A 23,483-nucleotide genomic window follows, 5' to 3' on the forward strand; every position below is an offset into this window, starting at 1 on the left:
AGTTAGTATATTGTTCATTTTACTATAGCCACTAAGCAATTATTCTAAGGATAGAACTTGGGTCCAATTGCTTACATCCATTTTGTATTATCTTCAAATAAAGCATTGCAACCTGGATTATCTCATAATTGTTGTTAATGGAATGAAATTGTGAATAAATCCAGAGTTTCTTTCCCATTCTCATAGTACTGAATCAAGTTCTCATACAATTGAGTCCACCTTGGTCATGCTTTCCCCACCATCACCCTTTGTTCCGCCAGCTATTGTTGCTCCATGTCTCTCCTCCGCCATTCAAGCCACCGCTGCCCATTGTCACTTCGCCTCACATCACCATAAAATACTAGGCAGTTTTGTCCTTAATACACAATAATCAGTGAACACACTTTTGTGAAAAAGAAACTATTCCAAAACAAACAAATCTACACATTTTAATCAAAGAACCCAAACAACCCAACAAAAATTAAAACTGATAAAGGTTTCACAATGGTTCTCAAAAACGAAAAATATATTAAAATTGCAGGATGATACCCATTTCATTGTCCATATGGAAAGTGCACCCACCAAGAAAATACACGCAACATTAATCACCGTACATCATAGTTTCCATAATAAGAGCATCCAAAGTACTAAAATAGTAACTCAGTCCCATGAAGCAAATCATGCATAGTAAGTTGTTTGTTTCAATTCTACATTTATTCACACAAGATAGAGATCCAAACATCAACCGAATCCCAGAAAGCAAATTAACTTTCAGAGCTGCAAGATGTCTCCCCAGCAGATGAGTCTACATGTCGAATTCGCTTCATCTCTTCATAGGCCCATTCAAGTCCTGGGCAGTAATGAAGAGGAGGATTAAATCGGCAATCATTGATGTCCGGTGGCAAGAAAGCTCCATTCTCTATCAAGAACTTCACAGCATCCTTCCTCCTCTCTTTGGCTGCAATGTGAAGTGGAGTCCCTGATTTCATAAGAAGAACACTCGTGAATATGAAATTTAAAATTTTAGACATGCACATAGGTAGTATTAAAGGCTTCAGAGAAAGGGATATAAACTTACAGCCACAAGCCCCTTTTGTTCTGGCATCAATGTTGGCACCACGCTCAAGCAGTTCATCCATGACTCCAAGGTGACCACCTTCAGCAGCGAGGTGGAGGGGTGTCACCCCTTTTGATTTAGGGCCCCCTGCAGACACATTGACATCTGTTCCTTCCTTGAGAAGTTTTCTCACCTGTTTAGGAACACTATTAGCAGATGCTCGTATTTGACAAACTTGAGAACCCTTTTGGTCCAAATACGAGGCAATTCTAATTCTTAAAGTAACAATAGATCATGAACAAGCCAATGGTTAACAGAACATCAGCTGAATGGGGGACAAGAATTCAAGCACACTTCGTGGTGTTGTTTGAGCTGAAATTTTGGAGGGGCCTAATAAACACCACTGTATATTAGATTATAGAATGAACACCACCAAGTGCTCTGTCAAACACCCAGATTAATTACAAAAGAAACAAAATTTCAATATTCTGACAGAAACAATTTGAAGAAAAACACATTATTTTCTACTTCAAATCAAGAATTCACTTAAAGCAGTGAGAAATGAGTAGTGAATCAAAGGAACTCTTAGAAAAAAGAAGGGAGTAGGCGGTGAAAGATCTGAAATAGGGCAAGGAGAAGATGCATAATCTCTTCTGCTATTTTGTTGTTCGGAGTGAGTAAATTTCAGATTGATACCTTTAGAAAAAAACCATTTTGATTCTGTGATGTTTGTTTGGCTTTATCCCTCTACGAGACAGTGAGAAAGAAAAGGGAACTCAACTCAACTAGCAGACAGACCCAGATGAAGAAATAGTCTCCCTCTTCACTACAACTCAGTTAGTATCATTATGCATAGCAACTACTTGTTAATATTTTTTTCTGGTCCCAATAAGATTTTCACATTAAAAAATAGTATACAAATTCAATAATAAAGGACAACCTATTCTCAAAATATAAGAATTCAAAAGGAACAATTAGATAAAATAAATTGAATATTCTAGGAAAAGACCAATAAGAAACATTAAATGTAGAAACAGCCATGAGTCTTCCCCATTTTCTTTGAAAGGAATTAAAGTAAAAGTGGGTTAAATGTAGCGACATGTTCGAGGCCATCATCAAAACGACTTCAATCAACTTGATAGGCACGGAGAATCGCAATGGTGATTGTTTTTGCCAACCTTCAAGGCAAGGTGCGCCATTATTTTATAGACGCTCTTGCTCTGCAAATTGGCTTTCATTTTCAATGTGAAATTATGAATAACAAAATGACAAAGAAAAACCAACAAAATGTATGAGCTGAGAACTTTGCTATACACCTCAAGCTCACGTTCAATAATCATTAACCAAGAAAATGCAGCAGCTGCTCATTTTCATTCCTGCTACTATACTATTATATATATCACCCTAGTTTATTAGACTATTACATGTATGAGGCTATGAGTATATCACCCAAGTTAAAAAGTATTTCCCCTGTCCTTCTGAAAAAAGATGCAAGAATTGAGGGCAATAACAAATAATAATCCTGCATCTCATGAGTCATATCAGAGTTTGGGCAATAAACATCATATTTTAGAGTAATAGTCGTAACTGCAAAAACACGAGCAGATCATCTAAATTCAAATATAATCAACCATTAAATTGTGTGGGAGCCTCAAATTTGCTAGATAAAGCTACCCAACATCTCTAAACTTCAGTTTTTCCTTATCACACAACTCAATCTTGTATTTGGGCATCTCTCAAACCGAAACATCACAAGTAAACAACATCTAATTATCCAATTTAATCCATAAAATTCAGTAATCAATAAACAAAAGCAAGGAGCTGATTGAAAAAACAAAAACTCACCAGTTTGATATCACCTTTGCGAGAACCAACATGAAGCAAGGTCCAACCCCTGTCATCGGTACCAACCGCAGGTCTCAACAAGCGCCTTCGCGAAGGGCTCTTTCGCAATTCAAATGGCTGTTCCTCGATCATATCTCAATCAACGCAACAACAAAAAAAACCGTGATGATAATAAATAACAACAACAACAACGAGAACAACAGCAATAACAAAATACCCAAACCCTAGAATCACACAAGGTACTGGGTTCTGGTACAACCAGTTTCAATCTCAGATTGCAGGATACTCAACGGAATCTGGAAGATGGCTTAATTTACATGTTTTTTTGAGGAATTGAAGAGATTAGGGTGGTGAGGGAAGGGGAATTAGCGAGAGAGAAGAGAGTGATTGGCGATGCAATAGGGTGCAAACGGATTCAAGCCGGGACCGAAGACGCGAAGGTTGTGGACGACGAAGATTGGATTCATGATAATAGGAATCGATTGAGGAGAGGGTTGCAAGACGGAGAAGGAGAGTGGTGAAGAGGAATCAGATGAAGCCTGGTTTCATCGGGGCGGTGGAGATTGGCGTGTACAAGGAGGAGGAAGCGGTGGTAGGAAACCCTAGGAAACCCAGATGAACTATATCTTTCCAATCTCGTTGTTGTGCGCTTGGTACTCTCTACTTATTTATTGGTTGGTTTTTTTTTTTTGAAAATACTGATTTATTGTTTTTTTGGTGATAGAAAGAATATCTTAATCTTAATTGTTTTCATTCCATTGCCCATTAATTAAAACCAACCCATGCCAACAGAATATCTTTTTATCCAACGTGGGACTCGTCTTCATAGTTGGGGCGCACAAATTTGTTAGAGGAGGTGTATGTTACCTTTTTGAGTGATCTCATTTTGGTATTGAATGAGACTCCCTTACCTGCAAATCTGCCAACGATCATCATGTTGACAACTCCATAAGATATAGACTTTATGTTCCTTCCCGGTATGGTTGAATCATAGGTCATTTCTTTCCCTTCTCCTTATCAAGGTTGGGGTTTGTTGTTGTTGTTGCTCTTTTTTTTTATTATGTTACCTTTGGACTTGACCTCGGGGGTGATCAGGACCTTTAGCGCCACCAGCCACCTCCTTATAGGCTTAGAGTTCTATGATGTCGAAAACTCTGGCATTTCCTGCCTCCTACATTGCGATCGCGGCAAGTGTAACGACCTAATTGTGCTATTATGATTAGGTCGTCAATGCAGTCTTGAAGGTTTATGCATTCACAGGCTGTATGCCTGTGTTGAAGAACACCAAATTGACCGACATATTAAGGCCCAATGCATTATTTTTGAATCACGCTAAAAGAACCAATGTATTTTGGTCCAATACTTGTTACTGAGAGCATCTCTAATGCAAGGTTCTTAGTTCTTATTTTTGAGTTAAGAACTAAGAATCGAGTTCTTAACCACTCGAGGAGATGACGTGGAGTTCTTAGTTCTTAAAAATAAGAACTAGATTCTTATATAAGGAGTTTTACTTTTTGAGTTCTTAGCATAAAAAATTAATTTTTTTTCTCTCATTCATCAACTCATTCAATTTAATTATTGAATTAACATTTAAATTTAAATCAATAGTATATGAAAATAAAAAATATTACTAATATAATGATATTGTGGGACCAAATAAATAGTGCTAAGAATTAAGAATTAAGAACTCATGGTTTGAGCAAAATCTTCAAAGAGTTGACGGGCCCACATAAATAATGCTAAGAACTAAAAACTAAGAACTAGCCTTGGAGATGCTCTAAGATAGTCCTTTTAGCATTCTTCAAGTATCATGTGAATAGTGGAGACAGAATAAAACATCCCTTATAAAATCAAATATTGAATAAATGTAAATTTTAGATTGTGTGCTTTAATTCCATCTTATCTTAATATTGAATTAGAAGTAATCATTTATTGTTACCATAAAAGAAGATGTAACAAGTGATCTGAAATGCAATACACGTGCATTCAGTCTCCCATATGGCTCTGCTAGGGTTTGAGAAACCCTAATAGCCGCCAGTGGAGTTTTTTCTCTAGTCCAGTGTTTTCTACTGGTAGTCGTCTTCCGTTTCTTTTGTGAAGCTTCAACGTCTGTCGTGTACAGCAATGGAGGCCTGGAATAACATCGAGTTCTCCACAGAGGAGAATGAGACAATTGTTTTTGACACTGGTACCGTGACACAGGACCCAGTTGAGAGCATAGTTGTGGGGAAATTGTGGACTGCTGAGAACTACAACGTGCGTGCCTTCAAAGATACTATTCTGGGATTGTGGAAAACGAGGCATGCAGTCAAAATCGCTGACTTAGGGAAGAATCTCTATTCTTTCCATTTCTCTTCACCTAGGGATTATGATCTGATCCTTAAAGGGCAGCCATGGACCTTTAATGGATACGTGATTGCCATGCAAAAAATCCAAGGAGATGAGCAGCCATCCGACATCAAACCTCACACCTCCCCGTTCTGGGTGCGCATCTACAATCTACCTCTGAAGCTTCGATCAGAGGAGGCCATTAAGATGATTGGAGGATCCATGGGAGAGGTGATAGACATTGATAAAACTGAAGGTTGTGCAGTAGGGAAGTATATGCGAGCCAAGGTAGTACTAGATCTCAGGAAGCCTCTCAAACGAGGGTCAGCCATACAAATTGACCCAAAAAAGGCTGGTAGAATTTTCTTTAAATATGAGAGATTACCAGATCTTTGTTTTGGCTGCGGAAGATTAGGGCACTCTCTGAAGTCCTGCCCAGAAAAGGATGATGATGATGAGGAAGATGAAGGACCACAAACTCTTCCCTATGGCACTTGGCTGAGGGCATCTCCGACCAAACTGATAGTTGTCAAAAAGGAGGGGTCATTTGAAGCCAGGAGAAAACTGATACATGAGACACCTAAGGTCCCTGAGGAGGTTTCCAATGCACAAACTCAAGAACAAAACAATAACGAAGGGGGAAGAGAAGATGAGTTTCCACAGGACACAAATGGAGCATCAGGAAAATCTACAAGTGCAGATGCAGGACTTGAGCAGGTAGCAGAAGTCCTACAACACATCTCCTTGGACCCTATCACACATCCTGTTCCTCCTGAAGTTAACTCTGGTGAGGAGAACTTACCTGCAATAGAATCGACACCCTTAGGCAAGGCACGTCTAGAGCCAGAAGTTGCACCAAATGATCTCCAAAACCAGGAAAAGGAGGTAATTGAAGGAAGAAAGGAGGACAAGGGAAAGAAAACAAGCTCCTGGAAGAGACTTGCAAGGCAAGGCCAGAGGTCAGCAGTTTCTGTCCCCCAGGTGAAAATAGGTGAGAAGAGGACTGATATGGAGATAGATCAGCAAGAAAACCCGGACCACAGCATGGAGAAGAAAAGCAGGGCATCCATGGACATTGATATTTCATCGGCAGTGCTGGAAGACCAGCACAGCCGGGACCAATGAAAACATTCAGCTGGAACTGCCGGGGGCTTGGGACCCTCCGTGCAGAACGAGCTCTCTCTAGGCTCGTTATTAATGAAGACCCCGACATAGTCTTCCTCATGGAGACTAGGAAAAAAAGTGGTGACATGAAGAAAATTGGTTCCAACATGGGCTTCAAACATATGCTAGTAGTAGACTGCAGGGGAGATGGAAGACGAAAAGGAGGTGGCCTTGCTCTATTATGGAGAGATGATATAATTGTAGACCTCCTCTCTTATTCTTCAAACCATATTAGTGCACTGTATAAAGGAGTTGGTTAGGATCCAATTCATATCACAGGTTTTTATGGACACCCTGAAGAACACAACAAATATAAGTCATGGCAATTGCTACGGGAGCTCCATAGAGAGGTTCAAGGGCAGTGGCTTTGTTTTGGAGACTTTAATGCCATAATATCAAATTCTGAAAAGCAAGGAGGCCTGAATGCAAGGGTAGAGTCTCTTGATGCTTTTGTCCAATGTATCACACACTGTGAACTCATTGACATGGGGTTCTTTGGTCCCCAATTCACTTGGACGAATGGTCGCCAGGATGATGGTAATATACAGGAACGACTAGATAGAGGAATGGCGAATAAAGCTTTACTTGATATGTGGCCTGCTTCAGAAGTTCATCACCTGATACGCCACACTTCTGACCACACACCCCTACTTATTAAGCTTCTAAGGACCAAAGAGGAAAACACACGGAAAAAAAAAGAAAGTCTTCAGGATGGATGCCTACCTAGCAAAAGAACCAGATTTCAATATGTTGTTTCGCAGTGCCTGGCAAGACTTTGACGGAAATTGGGAGGAAAAATCAGAAAGTGCACGTGAATTAATAACTCAGGTCCAGAAGGAGAAAGGCAACCTTAGACAGCGCATTGCACTTCTAGAGAAGGACCTGGTTAGAGCTCAATCGTGGCCCCCCACTAGAGACAATATTGAGGACAGAAAAATGATGGAAGAAGAGTTATTGGGGCTGCTGGAAAAAGAGGAGATTTATTGGCGATAACGATCTAGAGCTATATGGCTAAAGGAGGGTGACAAGAACACAAATTTTTTCCACAACAAGGCCAACCAAAGACAGAAATGAAACACAATCAAGAAGCTCAAAGATCAACAAGGCAACTGGATCCATGGAAGACAAAAAATTGCTGACATGACCCGAGACTATTTTATGAGACTTTTTGGCAGCGAAAGCACGTCAAGGATTGATGAAGTTTGCAGCTGCATTCCAGGAAAAATAAACCATGCGAATATGAAAGAGCTTGCAGAACCTTTCACATATATGGAGGTTAAAGAAGCTCTCAATCAAATGCATCCATTAAAAGCCCCTGGACCGGACGGTTTCCCAGCTCTCTTCTTTCAACGGTACTGGACACTTGTGGGTGAGGATGTTGCCACAACAGTCCTATCAGTTTTAAACGAAGGTGCTGATCCAGCAAGCATCAATCGCACATTTGTATGCTTGATACCAAAGGTTAAGTGCCCTGAAAGTCCGAAGGATCTCCGGCCAATAAGCCTTTGCAACGTGATTATGAAGATAGTCACCAAGTGTATAGCAAATAGACTTAAACCCATGCTTGGTGACATAGTCTCGGAGCAACAAAGCGCTTTCATTCCGGGTCGACTCATAACAGATAATGCCTTAACAGGATTCGAAGTTTCCCACTACGTGAAGAAAAAGAGGAAAGGAAAAAAGGGGTATATGCGGTTAAGCTAGATATGACCAAGGCATATGACCGCATAGAGTGGAATTTTTTGGAGAAGGTGCTCACAACAATTAGGCTACCACAACAGCTCATATCTGTCATTATGAGGTGTGTCACCTCAGTCTCCTATGGGATTCTGGTCAATGGAGAACCCACCCCTTTCTTTTCCCCCGAAAGGGGGTTAAGACAAGGGGATCCTTTATCACCTTACCTTTTTATTCTGTGTGTTAAAGCTTTTTCAGGTTTAATCACAAAACAGATACAGAAGAATAAGCTGCATGGAGTTAGTGTAGCAAGAGGAGCCCCTCAAATAAGCCACCTCTTCTTTGCTGATGATAGCTTGATTTTTACCCGAGCCAACATGGAGGAAGCAGCTGAGCTCATGAAAGCCATTGAAAAGTATGAGCAAGCATCAGGCCAACTAGTCAATTTAGAGAAATCCGAGATCTCATTCAGCCGAAACGTGCCAAACACCAGCAAGGATATGATCCGTAACAGGATGGGAGTAAAGGTTGTGGATTCTCATGACAAGTACTTGGGCTTGCCAACCATCATTGGTAGATCAAAGAAGCAAATTTTCTCAAAGGTACAAGAGAGAGTTTGGAGGAAGCTGCAAGGATGGAAAGAAAAGACTTTATCAAAGGCCGGGAAAGAAGTCCTCCTCAAATCCGTGGCTCAAGCTATCCCAAATTATATCATGAGTTGTTTTCAAATACCAAGTGGAATTTGCAGCAAAATTGAAGGCTACATGGCGAATTTTTGGTGGGGACAAAAAGAAGGAGAACGAAAAGTGCACTGGACAAGCTGGCGGAAACTTTGTATGCCAAAGGACAAGGGTGGTCTAGGTTTCAGAAATTTAGAGGACTTCAATAAAGCTTTGCTAGCCAAACAGGTTTGGAGACTTCTCACCACGGAAGGCTCTCTTTTATTCAAGGTGTGGAAAGCCAAATATTTTCCTAGAGGATCTCTCCTAGATGCCAAGATAGGCTACCAACCCAGTTACGCATGGAGAAGTATTTGGAATGTATTGGAAGTGGTAAAAGAAGGTCTAAGATGGCGGGTTGGCAATGGTAGAAAGATAAATATATGGCATGATCAGTGGATTCCAGGCCCAGGAAGTGGAAGAGTTCTCACAGCTGCAAATAATCAGCTTCATACAGTGGCAGATTTGATCCATGAAGATACGCGCATTTGGGATTGGCAAACCATCAATATGAACTTTAACCCTCAAGAAGCGGCAGCGATCAGAGCTATCCCCCTGAGCTGGAGACAATTGGAAGATTTTCCATATTGGCAATGGAGTAAGGATGGTATGTTCTCTGTTAAATCCACTTACTATCATTTGCAAACCAAAAAATACTCTCATATGCCCAGTTCAAGTTCTCAAACCTTCCCCTGGAAAAAACTATGGACAGCACCGGTACCCAACAAGATTAAGCACTTTATGCACCGTGCCATAAGTAATAACCTCCCTTGTCGTGAAAATTTGAGGAAGAAGGGTATACAGGTTGAGGAAGAGTGCGCTCTATGTGGTCTCCATGTGACCGAATCTCTGCAGCACTTGTTTCTTGAATGTCCCTGGTCTAAAGCCGCCTGGTTTGGTCACCCTATGGGCATTAGGACAGAAGCAGTAGAAGGAGACACTTTACAGTGGTTCAAATCGTGGTGTGTTGCGCACAAACCGGAAGAATTGGCCTTACTTTTCCAGGGAACATGGACCATCTGGAAAGCTCGAAATGAGCATCTTTTCAATGGTAAGCTTGCAGATCCTATGGCAGCTATGCAAAGAGCCATGCTTTCATTACAAGAGTGGAACGATGCGCAAGGAATAGAAAAAACGAACCCCCTGGAACCCACCGTCAGAGTCTGGAATCCTCCACCCCCAAATAAGCTCAAGATCAATTGCGATGCCGGGTGGACTGGAGATACAGCTACAGGCTTTGGATTGATAGTCAGAGACCATGAGTCGCGTATGATAATTGCAGCAACTCACATGGAGCCTTGTCGTTATGATCCAACGGTGGCAGAAGCTTTGGCTATGCGGTGGTGCTTGTCAACGGTTGCTGAGTTCGGCATGGAAGAGGTGATAATTGAATCAGACTCAATCATAGTAATCAAAGCCATGCAGAAACAAAGATGCAAACCAGATATTGAGCCCATCATCCAGGACTGCAAATTCCTAGCACAAGCTTTTCAATCCATCTCTTTCTCTCATGTCAATAGGCAGGCTAATAATTCAGCTCATGTAATAGCTTCCTTAGCTTCTAATTTTCCTTCTCATATTTGGTGGGATAATCCCCCTGCCACAGTTGCAGAAGCTATTTTTGTAGACGCTTATTCTACTATTCAATGATATTGCCGTACCGGTATTAAAAAAAAAAAACAAGTGATCTGAAATAGAAATATTTGGTGTCAAAGAAAAAAGTGGCGTATAAAAATTAGGCAGAGACTATTTGCGCCTCCCCGTTTTGCTAAGTCCGCCATCTCCTTTTTTGAAAATTCCAACATTGCCCTTAGTAAAAAAAACATAAAAAGCTAATTTTAATTTTTACTTCCCACACACCATCTCCTTCTTCCTCCTCACCCTCCTCTTAATCCTCCTCTTAATCCTCCACTCCTCCACTCCCAAGTTCTTTTGGGTGATCTCAAGTCAAGAATAGAAGCTTACCCATGTAAGTTTTTACCTTTTTCCGAGCTTTTTTTTCAGCTTTTTTTAGCTGACATCGCGATTTCGCGACTTTCCGACGTAACTGGTTAGTCCCGCCCTTAAAACTGCGGTAATCAAACAAATTACACGCTCCCGCTAACATACATGCGGAAGTGTTAAATTTATACCTTCCGCTAACTTGTTAGCGGAAGTGAAAAACTTAGTCATTTCCCGTGGTTATAACTGCGGATGTGTTATAATTTTCAACCTGTCCGCACTTATAACTGCAGTAGGTTCATAAAACATGAGGCATCTGTACGAGGTTACTGTAAGCCTCTTTAATAGCACCAATTTCCCGTTGTTATAACTGCGGATATGTTATAATTTTCAACCGGTCCGCACTTATAACTGCGGTAGGTTATGAGCCCTGTGTAAACGGTTACTGTAAGCCTCTTTAATAGCACCAATTTCCCGTGGTTATAACTGCGGGTGTGTTTAAATTTTTAACCTGTCCGCAGTTATAAGTGAGGAAGGTAGTTTTTTTTTTTAAAAATTAAAATTACTGAAGGGTATTTTAGTCTTTTTGCAGTTTTAGGGATGACTCACTTAGCAAAATAGGAGGCGCGAATAGTCTCTGCCTAAAAATTAAGAAAACTATTTGTTGTTTAATTTGTTTTGCTCAACAGCCCTATCCAAATTCGAAACACGGTGTGACTTTGAAACCGACAATGAGTAACGTCTTAAATGAGGTTTTTGAGGTTTTCACACGCTAAGTGACGATGATAGTCAACGATTCTTGTCTTGTCGACAAAGAAAACTCATCAAAACAAAACGCAAACTTCGAGTTTCACTCAGCTTCTGCACAGCGCTTCCAATCCTTCAAAAACCCTAATCCCAATCTCACTTCGCTAGTTGGTTTGATTCAAACGACGTCGTCGTGGTAGTGGCAGAGGGAAAATGTTCGGTGGTGGAGGTGACGATACCCTTGCGGCTCGCCTCGGCATGGTGATGCCGTCGATGGTGAATCCGTCAACATCGTCGATGATGTCCGGTGAGATGTCTGTGGCGCCGGTGAGGGAGGAGAGGGGTCCGTCTCAGCCTCAGTGGACCCAGCAGGAGACGAGGGAGTTCATAGCGATCAGGGCGGAGCTGGAGAGGGACTTCACTGCGTCGAAGCGGAACAAGACGCTTTGGGAGGTTGTGAGCTCCAAGATGAGGGAGAGAGGCTTCAGGAGAAGCCCTGAACAGTGCAAATGCAAGTGGAAGAACCTTGTCAATCGCTATAAGGTATCTCCCTTCTGTGTGTTTTTTTGGGAATTGGTTTGGTTGATTGTGGCGTTTCTATTATTTGTGAATTTCCATGTGAGTTTTGCATTGTTTTCACATACTCTAAAACAAACATAGAGCTAATGAGATGATTTCTCTGGGTTTATGATTTTGGCTTTTAGGGTTCATAACAAGGTTACTATAATTGATTGATATATGCATTTGCAGTGTCCAATGTACTTATGATTGCATAAGTAGCTAAACTTTCATTTCGAAGCAGAAGCAAGAGGGGATTCTCATAATCTCATTGTATCTTTTGGTTGATGTTCAGTTTATGGTTTGCTAATGTGAATAAATAATATGCATACCTTTATATCACACATCCCTTTCCCTGCAATTTGGAGTAGTTCAGATACAACTTTTGTGTATGGATAACCTGTTGTCATTTTATTGATGTAAGTTCATGTTTATGATAGAGTAATTTGTTTGACGGGTGTGCTCTCCCATTTAAGCTAAAATTCAAGACTCCCCCACCACCAAAAAATGGAGTGTGTGATATGGTTGTTTGAAACTCAGTGACATGGTACCCTGTACTCGCTAAAAGGGTATACTAGTGCATATTGACATCCCCTGTGCCTATGCAGAAAAATTCATATAGAGCCATAGGGAGTCAATATGTGCGGTGGGGTAAAGTTCTGTAATCTTATTGGGTATGCAGTTATGCATGATTTTCTTATATTCCAAAACACCACAAAAGCTATGTTTTTATGATGGAAGTGTTCACTTAGTAAATTACACGCCAATGTTTATGCAGGGAAAAGAGACATCTGATCCAGAGCATGGCAAGCAATGCCCATTTTTTGAAGAATTGCATGCAGTTTTTACCCAAAGGGCACAGAACATGCAACGTTTGCTTCTTGAATCTGAAAATCGTTCAGCTCAAACAAAGAAAGGGATGAAAAGGTTAAGTGGGGATCGATCCTCAGAAGAATTCTCAGAAGATGATGAGGTTGGAGATGAGAGCGAAGAGGAGAGACCTGCCAGAAGCAATACCCGCAAAAGGAAAGCTTCTGACAAAACTGCAATGGAGAAGTCTTCAAAGGGGAACAATCCAGGTAATAATACTAATAGTGCTAGTATTCAGGAAATGCTCAAGGAATTTTTCCAGCACCAGCTAAGGATGGAAATGCAGTGGAGGGAGATGATGGAAAGGCGTGCACATGAACGACAATTGTTTGAGCAAGAATGGCGGCAGACAATGGAAAAGCTTGAGAGGGAGAGATTAATGGTTGAACAGGCATGGAGGGAGAGAGAAGAACAAAGGAGAATAAGAGAAGAGAATAGGGCAGAGAGGAGGGATGCATTGTTGACGACCCTTTTAAACAAACTCATTCATGAATCTAACTAAATGAGGCAAAAGCTTGGGTTCCTTGTAGCAAATTTCTTTGTTGTTTCCATATAGTACATTATTCTCAGTTTAGCAGAGAATGAACCAAATTTCACAGCAGCTTTAAGTTTCAGAGAATTTTGGAAAGGAGTATATGGTGAACGCAGTCAGGAGATCATTTGAATATTATAGGAGTATATGAACAATTTTTTTCTATAATTGACACAGAATTAGCATTTTATATGGATTATTTAGGGATGCTTTTGTTTGGCATTGAGTTTGGGGATATATTGTAACAAAAAACAGGTATGGGTTTCAGCCAGTCTGTAATTTTTCTTATATCTGTACATACATTATATATTTGCCTACTTCCCTCCATGAGAGAGATACATGCAAGAATGACAAGTTTGTTCACTAGATAAAAACTTTGCTTCACTCAATGGAGTGACAAGTTTTTTTTTTTCTCTGGACATGAGAGAAAAAAAATAGATTTTTTATCGAGCTCAATGGCGTAGTGTAATTCATATTGCCGACCTCAATTAGTGGGATAGTGCTTTTGTTGCTATTGTTGTTGTTGTATGGAATGATGTTCATGTGACTAACATTTCATGCCCAATCATTATGAAATGTAACATAGGCGTTGCTTTCCCCCTGCAATGTGCTGTGAAAAGAAGAGGGCATATTAACCATGACCATTTAAGGTATCATTTGAGTGTTGAATCTGTTGATTGATTGATTTATGGACATTTGTAAATTGAATGTGAGGACTATCAGCGTGTTGCATGTTCTATTGAGGTATACGCCTTAAGAATATGAGACGGGGAAAGGCAACTGATTCAAACTTTTAAGTTAAACATATATTAGCATATTTCCCAGGTAGGGTTAGGTTCTGTAACCTTTTTGAACATTAATCTTTTAAGAATTTTCTTTGGTGTTTCTTTTTAGAAAAATATGTCCAAGTACTTAAAAATGTGATATAAGTGACATATTGGAAATAATGTTAGGAAATGTGTAATCAAAAGTTTACTATTATTTAGTCTAAAATAAAAATGTAGATGTTCTCAGTTTGAACAAGATTACCTCCCAAAAAGAAGACGCACCGGGATCCTACTTCTATCTCATCAGAAGCAGGTGCCCATGGAGGATATCTTTATTAGACCCCCAAAAAAGTCAATAATTATAATGAATATGTAACTTTTATTATCCATTTAAAAAATTATTATGATTAATTAGTAACATTTTTTTGTTACAAGAGGAAATTTAATTAATTTCCTAATTATTTTTTCGTTTCAAATGTTACTAATTATTTTTTAATTAGCTAATTATTTTTTTAACTAATTAAAAAATAATTAGTAACATTTGAAACGAAGTCATTTTAAAAAAAATAAAAATAATGCTTCTTTTTTGCCAAAGAAATGCATATTTGAAACGTTTCTAGGATTAATGTTTTTATTTGGGTTAATGGTCAAATTGGTCAATGAGTTTGTAAGTGAGTTTGATTTTAGTCAATATGAGGAAAAATTATGTTTAGTGACGGTCATGTTTACAATTATTAGCGGTTTTTTTACCTCCACTAATCGTCATTTTTCCTCATAATGACTAAAATTAAACTCGCTTACAAACTCATGGACTAATTTGACTATTAATTCATTTTATTTTTATTTTATGAAAGATGGTGAAATCTAAGGTGCTCTGTAGAGAATATGGTGTAGCCATGCACCATGATAATTTATTACGATTTGGCGTCTAAATCAATTTATATCATTATAGTTGAAATCTAATCCATATATACACATTATGTTTTGCAATATATGATACATTCTGAATCATAAATTCATCCAGAGTTTAGTTGAATTCAATTTAAGGTACTTGACCATTTCTTACTTTTTGTTTCGTAGTCTTTTTGATACAGCTGCAACTCCAAATATTTTATATTTCACGCTAAATATTACAATGTGGAAGACCACAAATATGAGTTAGAACTTAGAAGCAAATATAGTGTTAAAAGCGTGAACAGATCAACATGACATCAAGCAAGCATGTAAGTGAAATTTGAAAACAGGAATTAGTGCCTTCAAGAAGTTATAAATCACTAGTCTGCTTAAAAAAAATTGGTCTATTTCTTCCGAATTAAATAAGTGGAATTCTTTAAATATATATATGAAGAATGAGATATACACAATGCTTGGTTTGACATTTTCATGTGACACAAGAGTATCTTTACTTAATAATTTCACAAAGTTGGCACTTTTAATTATATAGAATCTATATGGTCAAAATATAACTCTATCCAATACAGGCTGGAGCTACAGATGACCTTATCTCCCATGATTCCCAACCATAATGAAGGGTAATGCAAGTATCTCCACCCCAGTTTTACCAGAGCAAAAGAGAACAGGGAAAAACAAGGTACACAAGGGGCAACGGATTCGTGAAAACCTTACTTATTGACCATGAGTGGGTTACAATAACAAGAGAAAGAACATAGCCTTTTTCTAGCTTAGGTTTAATATTGTCATTCGCAGTTTCTTGTTAGTTTTTAGGAAAGTGTCCCACCTTGGTGGCGCAAAAAAAAGTTACTTAATTTAATTTTGTAGACTACCTAAAATGATAGAAGTTTTTTTCATCCTTTATGATCTTCAGATAATGTACATTAACAAAATCAAATTCAAACATGTAGCACTCTGCCCTGGAAGCAGGGAATTACATTAAAAACATAGAGGCACATCTAGAGAGCAAATTTTCTTGTTGGAACTTTTGTACTATTTGCTCTGAAGATTACTCACTAGCTTGACTCTGCAGGAGGTTCCTCCTTCGGATGTTTGGAGCCATAATGATCAACGAGCTGCTTTTGATTTGCAAGTTGAGCCTGAACAAAAAGTGCAACAACAATATGAAGAATCATGATACAAGAATAGAAGATACACCCATAAGGTTCTATGGCATATATAAGATTACAAATGATGTTCAGAAGTACAAGAGTTCAATAGCATCAGAAAAATTCCAGACAATAATATAAATTGAATGGCTCCATTAACCTATTTAATCAAAGTGCCAATGCCATGAACACAATGATTAGCACTGATGATTATTTGAAGTCTATCAAAATGACATTTCATAAGTCAAATGGTAAAAATGAAGATATCAACAAAGATATTCTCCACACTCAAAAAGACTACATATAGGAGACACCTAGTAGGCTAGTACACACATTAAAATATTGTTACTTGACCAGTCAGTTTAAGCATGATCAATAACTTATCTTTTAAAACAAGGAAATGAATTATTTTGTAAAAAGGAACATAGCACCGAATTTCTGAATAGTTAATCATAAGGAGGAAAAGTTGTCCTTACAACTCTATGCACATGATCCTCTAATCTAGTTCCTTTTCATGGATGAATAAGCCTGACAGAAAAATTAAAACTGAGGATCATAAAACAGGTAGTGGTAGTACAACACTATGAACAAGGTTCTCTAGTGTAGTTCTTTTTCAGGGATGGATAAGCCTAATCATAAAATTTAGTCACTGAGGCATAAATAAACACATAAAAAAGTAGGAACTAAACTCTATCATGGTGTACAGGTATGCATGAAATTATATAGACAAAACCCATATCATATGTGCAGCCGTGATTACGTACCAAAACTACTTTTGTATAGTTATTACATTTACATGCAGGCATGGTTAACAACTTAGCGTTTACAAGCAAAACAGACTTATACGTCAACATTTTATCATCTTCATCAAGTGAAGAAGACAATTGAGATTTGACTGCTTGTTGAAACTTGAAAGTTAAAACGAATTCCCTGAAAGTTCTTTCAACCTCATAAATCCTACTAAATAGTGAGGTCAAACTTACAATGGGTAATGATTTTGGCATTCCTAAGATACCTTTTCTGTCACAAGCCTTTGAATAAAAAGACTTAGACTCTATTGTGTTATGCAAGTTCCACTAAATTTCTATCACAACAGGAGTTCTTATTCAAAGATTAAACAAAGATCTTCAACAATAGTATAATAACCATTTAATAACTAATATGAGGGGATCTTATCTTTTCCTTCTTCTAGGGACACTATCAGTTCGATTTTTAAAAATGAATCATGGGAACACCATTATTTTCCTCAAAATTCTTTCCTCAATACATTCTTCAAGGCTAAAGTTCATGCATAAATTCAATTTGCAAGTGATAAGTTTTGCTCGCCAATCCACACATCTAAGAAGCACTTAGAAGAAAAGTAAATGTCAGGTATATAAAGCACACTCTTAAAAGACAAGGTTTCTTTCAGCATCAGTCATCAACCATTTCATTGCTGAAGATGAAAGACAATTCAGACAAACTTCACTGCTATAGGTTACAAGAATTACACGACATGCACAAGCATGAGAATCAACACATGAAACAGGATAACAGCAAATAAATTCAAGCTCCACCTAAGTTGGACCATCATCTGAATCACAGCTTCAAACCATCCAAGGGAATTACAGGTGTTAGTAATTACGTGACAACAAATTTAGCTACAGATTACTTTTTCCTCAACTAGAAGCCAAGCATCCAAATGCTATTTTCTTATCTTATGAGTTAGAACACTAATGGATCTATGGCATGTTTGTCCACAAAAGTTAAAATTCAAAAATGTAGACTGGACTGTAGCAATTACAACTATAATGCCATAATTTGTAAAGGGCTATGTTTACTGACTCGTTCACAAATCACAACTAATCTAATCACCCAGCCAAAGTAGCAAAATCCAAATGGTTCCCTGACACTAGATGAAACCAAACAATATCAATTGCATTATTGCCAAAAAAAAATCATTAAATTTTAGCCAATTCATCATTTCAGTAACACAACAAAATGTGAGATTATCACAAGTCATAAAAAATGAAGACTGAATCAGTATCTAAATAAGACACTTGCACAAGTTGCTCCCATCTAATATCCCTTAAAGGCACCATCAAACAGCAGCAGTAACATGCATTCCAGGCTTCGATCATACATTTTGAAAAAAATTATGGACTCAGTTACTAAACTACAAATTATGAGCTGGCAACCTGCCAAAAAGCCAACTTGGCCCAAAGTGGAAGATAGCATTAATTTTAAATAATCAAGACAACTACTAGTTCAATGTTATTATCCAAAACAATAATTGAATCACTTGAAGCCAAACAAAAAGGCCTTCCCTTTCAGCTGAATTTATCAATGACTGAAGTAGAATTTTGCATCCAATCAAAATCTTTCAAATTAGAAAACAAAAACAAGTGATTCGGTGCCATAACCTAGAGGCAATTACTACATGAAATTCAAAGTGAAATCAATAATAGGGGTAATTTGCGAGTACCCATTAATCAAAATCGCAACTTTTTTCGCGTGAAATGAAAATTGATAAGAATGAGATAAAACCTTGCAGATGGGGCAGATGACCTTGAGACCAACAGCTCTGGCTTCAAGCTGAGAACCCTTTCCCTTCTGATTCTTCTCTGCGTTTTTCTTCTGCGCTTCGATCTTCTGCTTTCCCCGCGTCATCTCTCTCTCTCTCTCTGCAGCGTGCGATCGATCGATGGAACTTGAAGAAACAACACAGAAATATGAAGAAGAAGACGAATGAGATGATAGAGATGAAGAAGAAAGAAAAGAAGAAACCTAAGTGGGCCCCGCTCTCTCTCAAATTTCGATCTCTTCTATTTGTTTCATACAATTATAATTTGTAAAATCACTTATTTGTTTCAAAATCACTTATTCACATGTTCATCAATTATTATTATTTTTTTGGTGCAAATTATTATCATTATTGACCAAAATGTCATTTTATTTAAACACAAGTATCCTTAATTGGGTCAATCTTGTTCGACAAAAGTGTACTAAAAGCTAGAGGTAAAGGGCAGCTCATAAGAGCCGAATTCTCGATCTTAGGAGTTTAAACAACTAACTTTAACTACTGCATCAGATATTCATTAATATTAAAGGAGCATCTAAAAATATTGTTAGTAAAACTATTTTAAGAAATATATATATATATATAACAAACTTTTTATGTAAGATACAAACAAATTAAATAAAGATAAATACACTTTTTTTTTTTAAGATGAAGGGGTTAGGTCCCGAAGAAACAACGCCAGACTACAGGAGCATAAAGAGAGGCGAAAGCCTCATCAATGTCCTGACATAACATATGATGACATTTCGCTAACGGAAACTACATATGATATTTTGCTAACGGAAACTGCAGAACCTGAGTCCCGAAACCAAAAACATGAGCAGTCTTAACTAGACTATCCGCTACTGAGTTGACTTCCCGCAAAACCCGATGTAATTGGATCTCCACATGAGGTGGGATAGCACGACGAATTGCCTGGACCAATTCCAGGTACGAACTCACCAGTAACGCTGATGACGAAACCGCCTCACAAGCCTCCGCCGAGTCACTCTCGATCCATCACCAATTTCTTATATCTTTTGTTTATAAAAATTCATTTTTAAATTATTTTTTATAATAATATTAATACATAACACATCACCATATTTCTCAAATAGTATCTTTTACCATAATTATTAATGATTGTGGGAAGTGGGAGCTATGGATTCCCACCATTAGAAAAATGTGTATTGCCATTTTCAGATTATATTTAAGAAACGTTCATATCATGACAATTACCTGACAAACTTAAAAGAAGTGGGACTATTATTATTGTAAGAAAGTGTGACTTAATCATGCAGTATTAAGTTACTCCATCTTCTTGCAAAATTGTTTTGGTACCAATTATTTTTGGAGTTCTTCTTCCTCTCTCTAATTGAAACAACCAACACTTTCCTAAACTGCAAGTCATAAATACTGTGCGTTTATTTCACATCTTATCTTACAGTTACAAACTTATATTGCTGATTACCATATCTCAAACATTAATCAATCAAGGTGTTGTGACATCTGAAGGGAGTTTTCAATAATAAATGGTGCTATTGCAAACTATAAAACATTTAATGAGATAAGTATAACAGTCACAAATTTATCATAACTGAAAGTGTAAACTACACTTAACATAACCTGCAATTTATAAAACCTCAAATCACCATAACTCAAAAAATGTGTCAAGGAAGGGGGTTAGACTAGATGATTAGAGAAGGAATAATGGAATTATGGTTCTATCTTGTAGCATCAATATCTCTCTACATTTTTCTTCATGCCCTTCTCACCATCATCAGAAACAAAAAGTTACCACCAAGCCCTCCAACCATACCCTTCCTAGGCAACCTTTTCTGGCTCCTCAAATCCTCAAACAATTTCGCTGCCCTTGAACCAGTCCTTCACTCCCTCCGTGCAAAGTACGGCAACATTGTCACCATCCACATTGGCTCCAACCCTTCCATTTTCATCACAACCCACGAAGCCGCGCATAGAGCACTAGTAAAAAATGGCACCGTTTTCGCTAGTCGCCCCACAGCTGTTCAAACCATCCAAGTATTCTTCCCTAACCAGCACGTCGTCAGCATGTCCCCTTACGGCGCTGTATGGAGGGTACTCCGCCAGAATTTCATGCAAGTGATTCAGCCTTCGCGTCTGGATTCATTTTCTCACTGCCGCAAGTGGGCATTGGATGGAATCAAGAAAAGTATCTTAACAGACATAGAATCAGGCAACAAAGAAATTCCAATCAATGATTATTTGAACTTTGCAAAATACGTTCTGCTCAGTTACATTTGTTTCGGGGAGAATTTTGATGAGGAAACCGTAAAAAACATTCAGAGGGTGCAACATAGTCTGGTTCACAATTTCATCAGGTTCAATGTGGTAAACTTCGTACCAATTTTGTCTAAAATTGTGTTTAGAAAGCTCTGGAGAGAGATTTTCCAGATTCGTCATAATCAAATGAGTTTGATGCTTCCTATTATTAAAGCACGACAAGAGAAAATTAAAAGTGGAGCTGAAACAGAGTTTGAGGCGTATGTGGATACTCTTTTTGAGATAGAACTTCCTCATACTGGGAAAAAGCTGAATGATGAAGAGTTGGTTAGTTTATGTTCTGAGTTTTTACTCAGCGGCACTGATACATCAGCTGCCTCATTGTCATGGGTTATGGCGAATTTAGTGAAGTACCAAAACGTTCAAGAGAAATTGTTTGATGAAATTACTCAAGTTGTGACACCTGGTGAGGACATTGAGAAGGAGCATTTGAAGAGAATGCCGTATTTGCATGCTGTGGTGTTGGAAACGTTCCGGCGGCATCCACCGGGGCACTTTATATTGCCTAGAGCTGTGACGGAGGAGACTGTTATAGATGGTTATAGGATACCGAAGAATGCGATGGTGAATGTTCTTGTGGCAGAGTTGGGGCGTGATCCAAATGTGTGGGAGGATCCAATGGAGTTTAGGCCTGAGAGGTTTTTGAAGGATGGTGACAAGTTTGATTTAAAGGGGTTTGCTGAGATTAAAATGATACCGTTTGGTGCAGGGAGGAGAGTTTGTCCTGCAATTTCTATGGCAGTGCTTAATGTTGAGTACTTTGTGGCTAACATGGTGAGGGATTTTAAATGGACAGTTGAAGACGGGTGTGAGGTTGATCTGAGTGAGAAGGAGGCTTTCACTATTGTGATGAAGAATCCACTGCGGGCATGTGCGTCTCCAAGGAACACTTGAAATTGATTTAGTTTGTCCTTGTTCAGTGTCTTATGCCTGATTTTATGAGTAGTTTTTAAATGACAGAATATGATTTTTGGTGAAAAAAGTAATATTACGCCGGATAAGAATATAGAGGACGTTCATCATCGTGATATATTCCTAATTTTATAGTTTCATTACCATTTCTCACCTGACCCCAAAATTTTCTATTTTATTTTTTAATGATGGAATTTTTTTCTTGTAAGAACAATGACAAAAGAAGAGGCAAAGAAAACTATTATGAAGAAATGTTACAATGTTTTTTTTTGAACATATAAATGTTACATTGGATATATGTGTGTGTGTTCTGATAGTTGGAAACACTACCTCCCAACATTCAGGAAGAAATTGGTAATCAACTTTCCACATTGGCGGAACTTTGAGTTGACATAGAGGAGCCTTCGCTCCTCCAAACAATCTGAAAAATTCATTTATATATATGCTACTTCATACAATTGATTATTTAAATGATATATTATATAGATTGTTTGAAACTTTGACTTGTTTCATAGTGTAACGTGACAAACTTTACCAAAGATAAAAAATAATATTTCTTTTATGTGAGTAGCTTGTACATTTTTATTTATTAAGTATGACAGTATGAGATTTGCGTTTTAGTTGCTAGACTCTTAGTACAGAACATTTTCCTTACAAAAATATGATCAATTTTATAGATGAGAGTTTATAGAATGTTAATAAGACTTTAGTGTTTTCTAAAATATAGAAGGGTACCAGTAGTGAAGAAATTTTATTAAAATGGTAACCTCAAGTAGTTTATAAAAAAAAAATCAAACTACTGAAATAAACTAATCATTTATTAAACACTTTAAAAGAGCTTTTAAACTATCAAATAAGTTTTATACTAGCTAAAAAGTCTTGTCAAACATAGCCTTAGGATTTGAACCAGTCGGTTGTGAAACTTATCTTAAGCTTTAATTATGGTATTTTAGGTAAGCTTTATATATAGTTAGTTGTGTTTTTATGTGATTTTAATGATTACTTTTGTATAAATTAAAACACCTATGTACTTGAACTAATTTTTTCATAAATTTTTTATTTTGCTGATATTAAAATATTGATTTTATATATATTTAAGACTATTTTGGCCCCTTCAATATTTTTGGTGAAGTTCTGCCACTGATTTCCACAGTATGAGTCCAATTCCTCATGCAGGCCCGGGTAGTGCCTATTAAGTAGACAACTCCAATACCTGAGTAAAAGTTACAAACAAGCTAGTCCGACCTATATCACGAAGAACGCCTACGCGTCCCAACTCCAAAATAACATATGGCACAAGCCAGTGAAAAATTCTCTCCTCCTCATTCAACTAAATTCACATAAACCAACTGCCTGCATTGTGAACCGACTGCATCTCTAGCAGACTAACTGCACCCCCAACCATCTACTTAATTGAGGCCTCATGTGCAACAAACATCCATTACGCACCATCCAAAAGTCAGTGT

The 23,483-nt window shown here is 38.0% G+C and overlaps 3 protein-coding genes and 1 non-coding gene across 4 annotated transcripts; 2 read left to right on the forward strand and 2 right to left on the reverse strand.

The window, feature by feature from the left end:
• Nucleotides 1-487: 487 nt before the first annotated feature.
• LOC130740262 (phytochrome-interacting ankyrin-repeat protein 1-like) lies at nt 488-3,540 on the reverse strand. Its single transcript, XM_057592801.1, has 3 exons — nt 2,882-3,540; nt 1,058-1,229; nt 488-958 (listed from the first exon to the last, which is right to left on the reverse strand). The coding sequence occupies exons 1-3, from the start codon at nt 3,011-3,013 to the stop codon at nt 744-746; spliced, it is 519 nt and encodes a 172-aa protein (XP_057448784.1). The 5' UTR covers nt 3,014-3,540; the 3' UTR covers nt 488-743.
• On the reverse strand, nt 2,125-2,257 carry LOC130741644 (small nucleolar RNA snoR86). Its single transcript, XR_009020530.1, has one exon. It is a non-coding gene; the product is annotated as a small nucleolar RNA snoR86 (small nucleolar RNA).
• Nucleotides 3,541-11,439: 7,899 nt separating the features above from the next.
• On the forward strand, nt 11,440-13,791 carry LOC130740263 (trihelix transcription factor GT-3b-like). The gene is made up of 2 exons (XM_057592802.1): nt 11,440-12,000; nt 12,794-13,791. The coding sequence occupies exons 1-2, from the start codon at nt 11,671-11,673 to the stop codon at nt 13,385-13,387; spliced, it is 924 nt and encodes a 307-aa protein (XP_057448785.1). The 5' UTR covers nt 11,440-11,670; the 3' UTR covers nt 13,388-13,791.
• A 6,702-nt stretch (nt 13,792-20,493) lies between these two features.
• Nucleotides 20,494-22,051, forward strand: LOC130735774 (cytochrome P450 89A2-like). Its single transcript, XM_057587672.1, has one exon. The coding sequence runs from the start codon at nt 20,494-20,496 to the stop codon at nt 21,997-21,999; it is 1,506 nt and encodes a 501-aa protein (XP_057443655.1). The 3' UTR covers nt 22,000-22,051.
• Nucleotides 22,052-23,483: the final 1,432 nt, after the last annotated feature.

This window comes from Lotus japonicus, chromosome 2, assembly GCF_012489685.1.
Source record: "Lotus japonicus ecotype B-129 chromosome 2, LjGifu_v1.2".
NCBI classification, from domain to species: domain Eukaryota; kingdom Viridiplantae; phylum Streptophyta; class Magnoliopsida; order Fabales; family Fabaceae; genus Lotus; species Lotus japonicus.

Excerpts from the sequence above, each read along its gene's own strand:
- LOC130740262 (XM_057592801.1), bottom strand. The coding sequence starts at position 3,013 with ATGATCGAGGAACAGCCATTTGAATTGCGAAAGAGCCCTTCGCGAAGG. Across the intron at positions 1,230-2,881 it reads GCAAAGGTGATATCAAACTG|GTGAGAAAACTTCTCAAGGA; the intron begins GTGAGTTTTTGT and ends GTTCCTAAACAG. Across the intron at positions 959-1,057 it reads AACAAAAGGGGCTTGTGGCT|GGACTCCACTTCACATTGCA; the intron begins GTAAGTTTATAT and ends TTATGAAATCAG.
- LOC130740263 (XM_057592802.1), top strand. The coding sequence starts at position 11,671 with ATGTTCGGTGGTGGAGGTGACGATACCCTTGCGGCTCGCCTCGGCATG. Across the intron at positions 12,001-12,793 it reads ACCTTGTCAATCGCTATAAG|GGAAAAGAGACATCTGATCC; the intron begins GTATCTCCCTTC and ends ATGTTTATGCAG.
- LOC130735774 (XM_057587672.1), top strand. The coding sequence starts at position 20,494 with ATGGAATTATGGTTCTATCTTGTAGCATCAATATCTCTCTACATTTTT.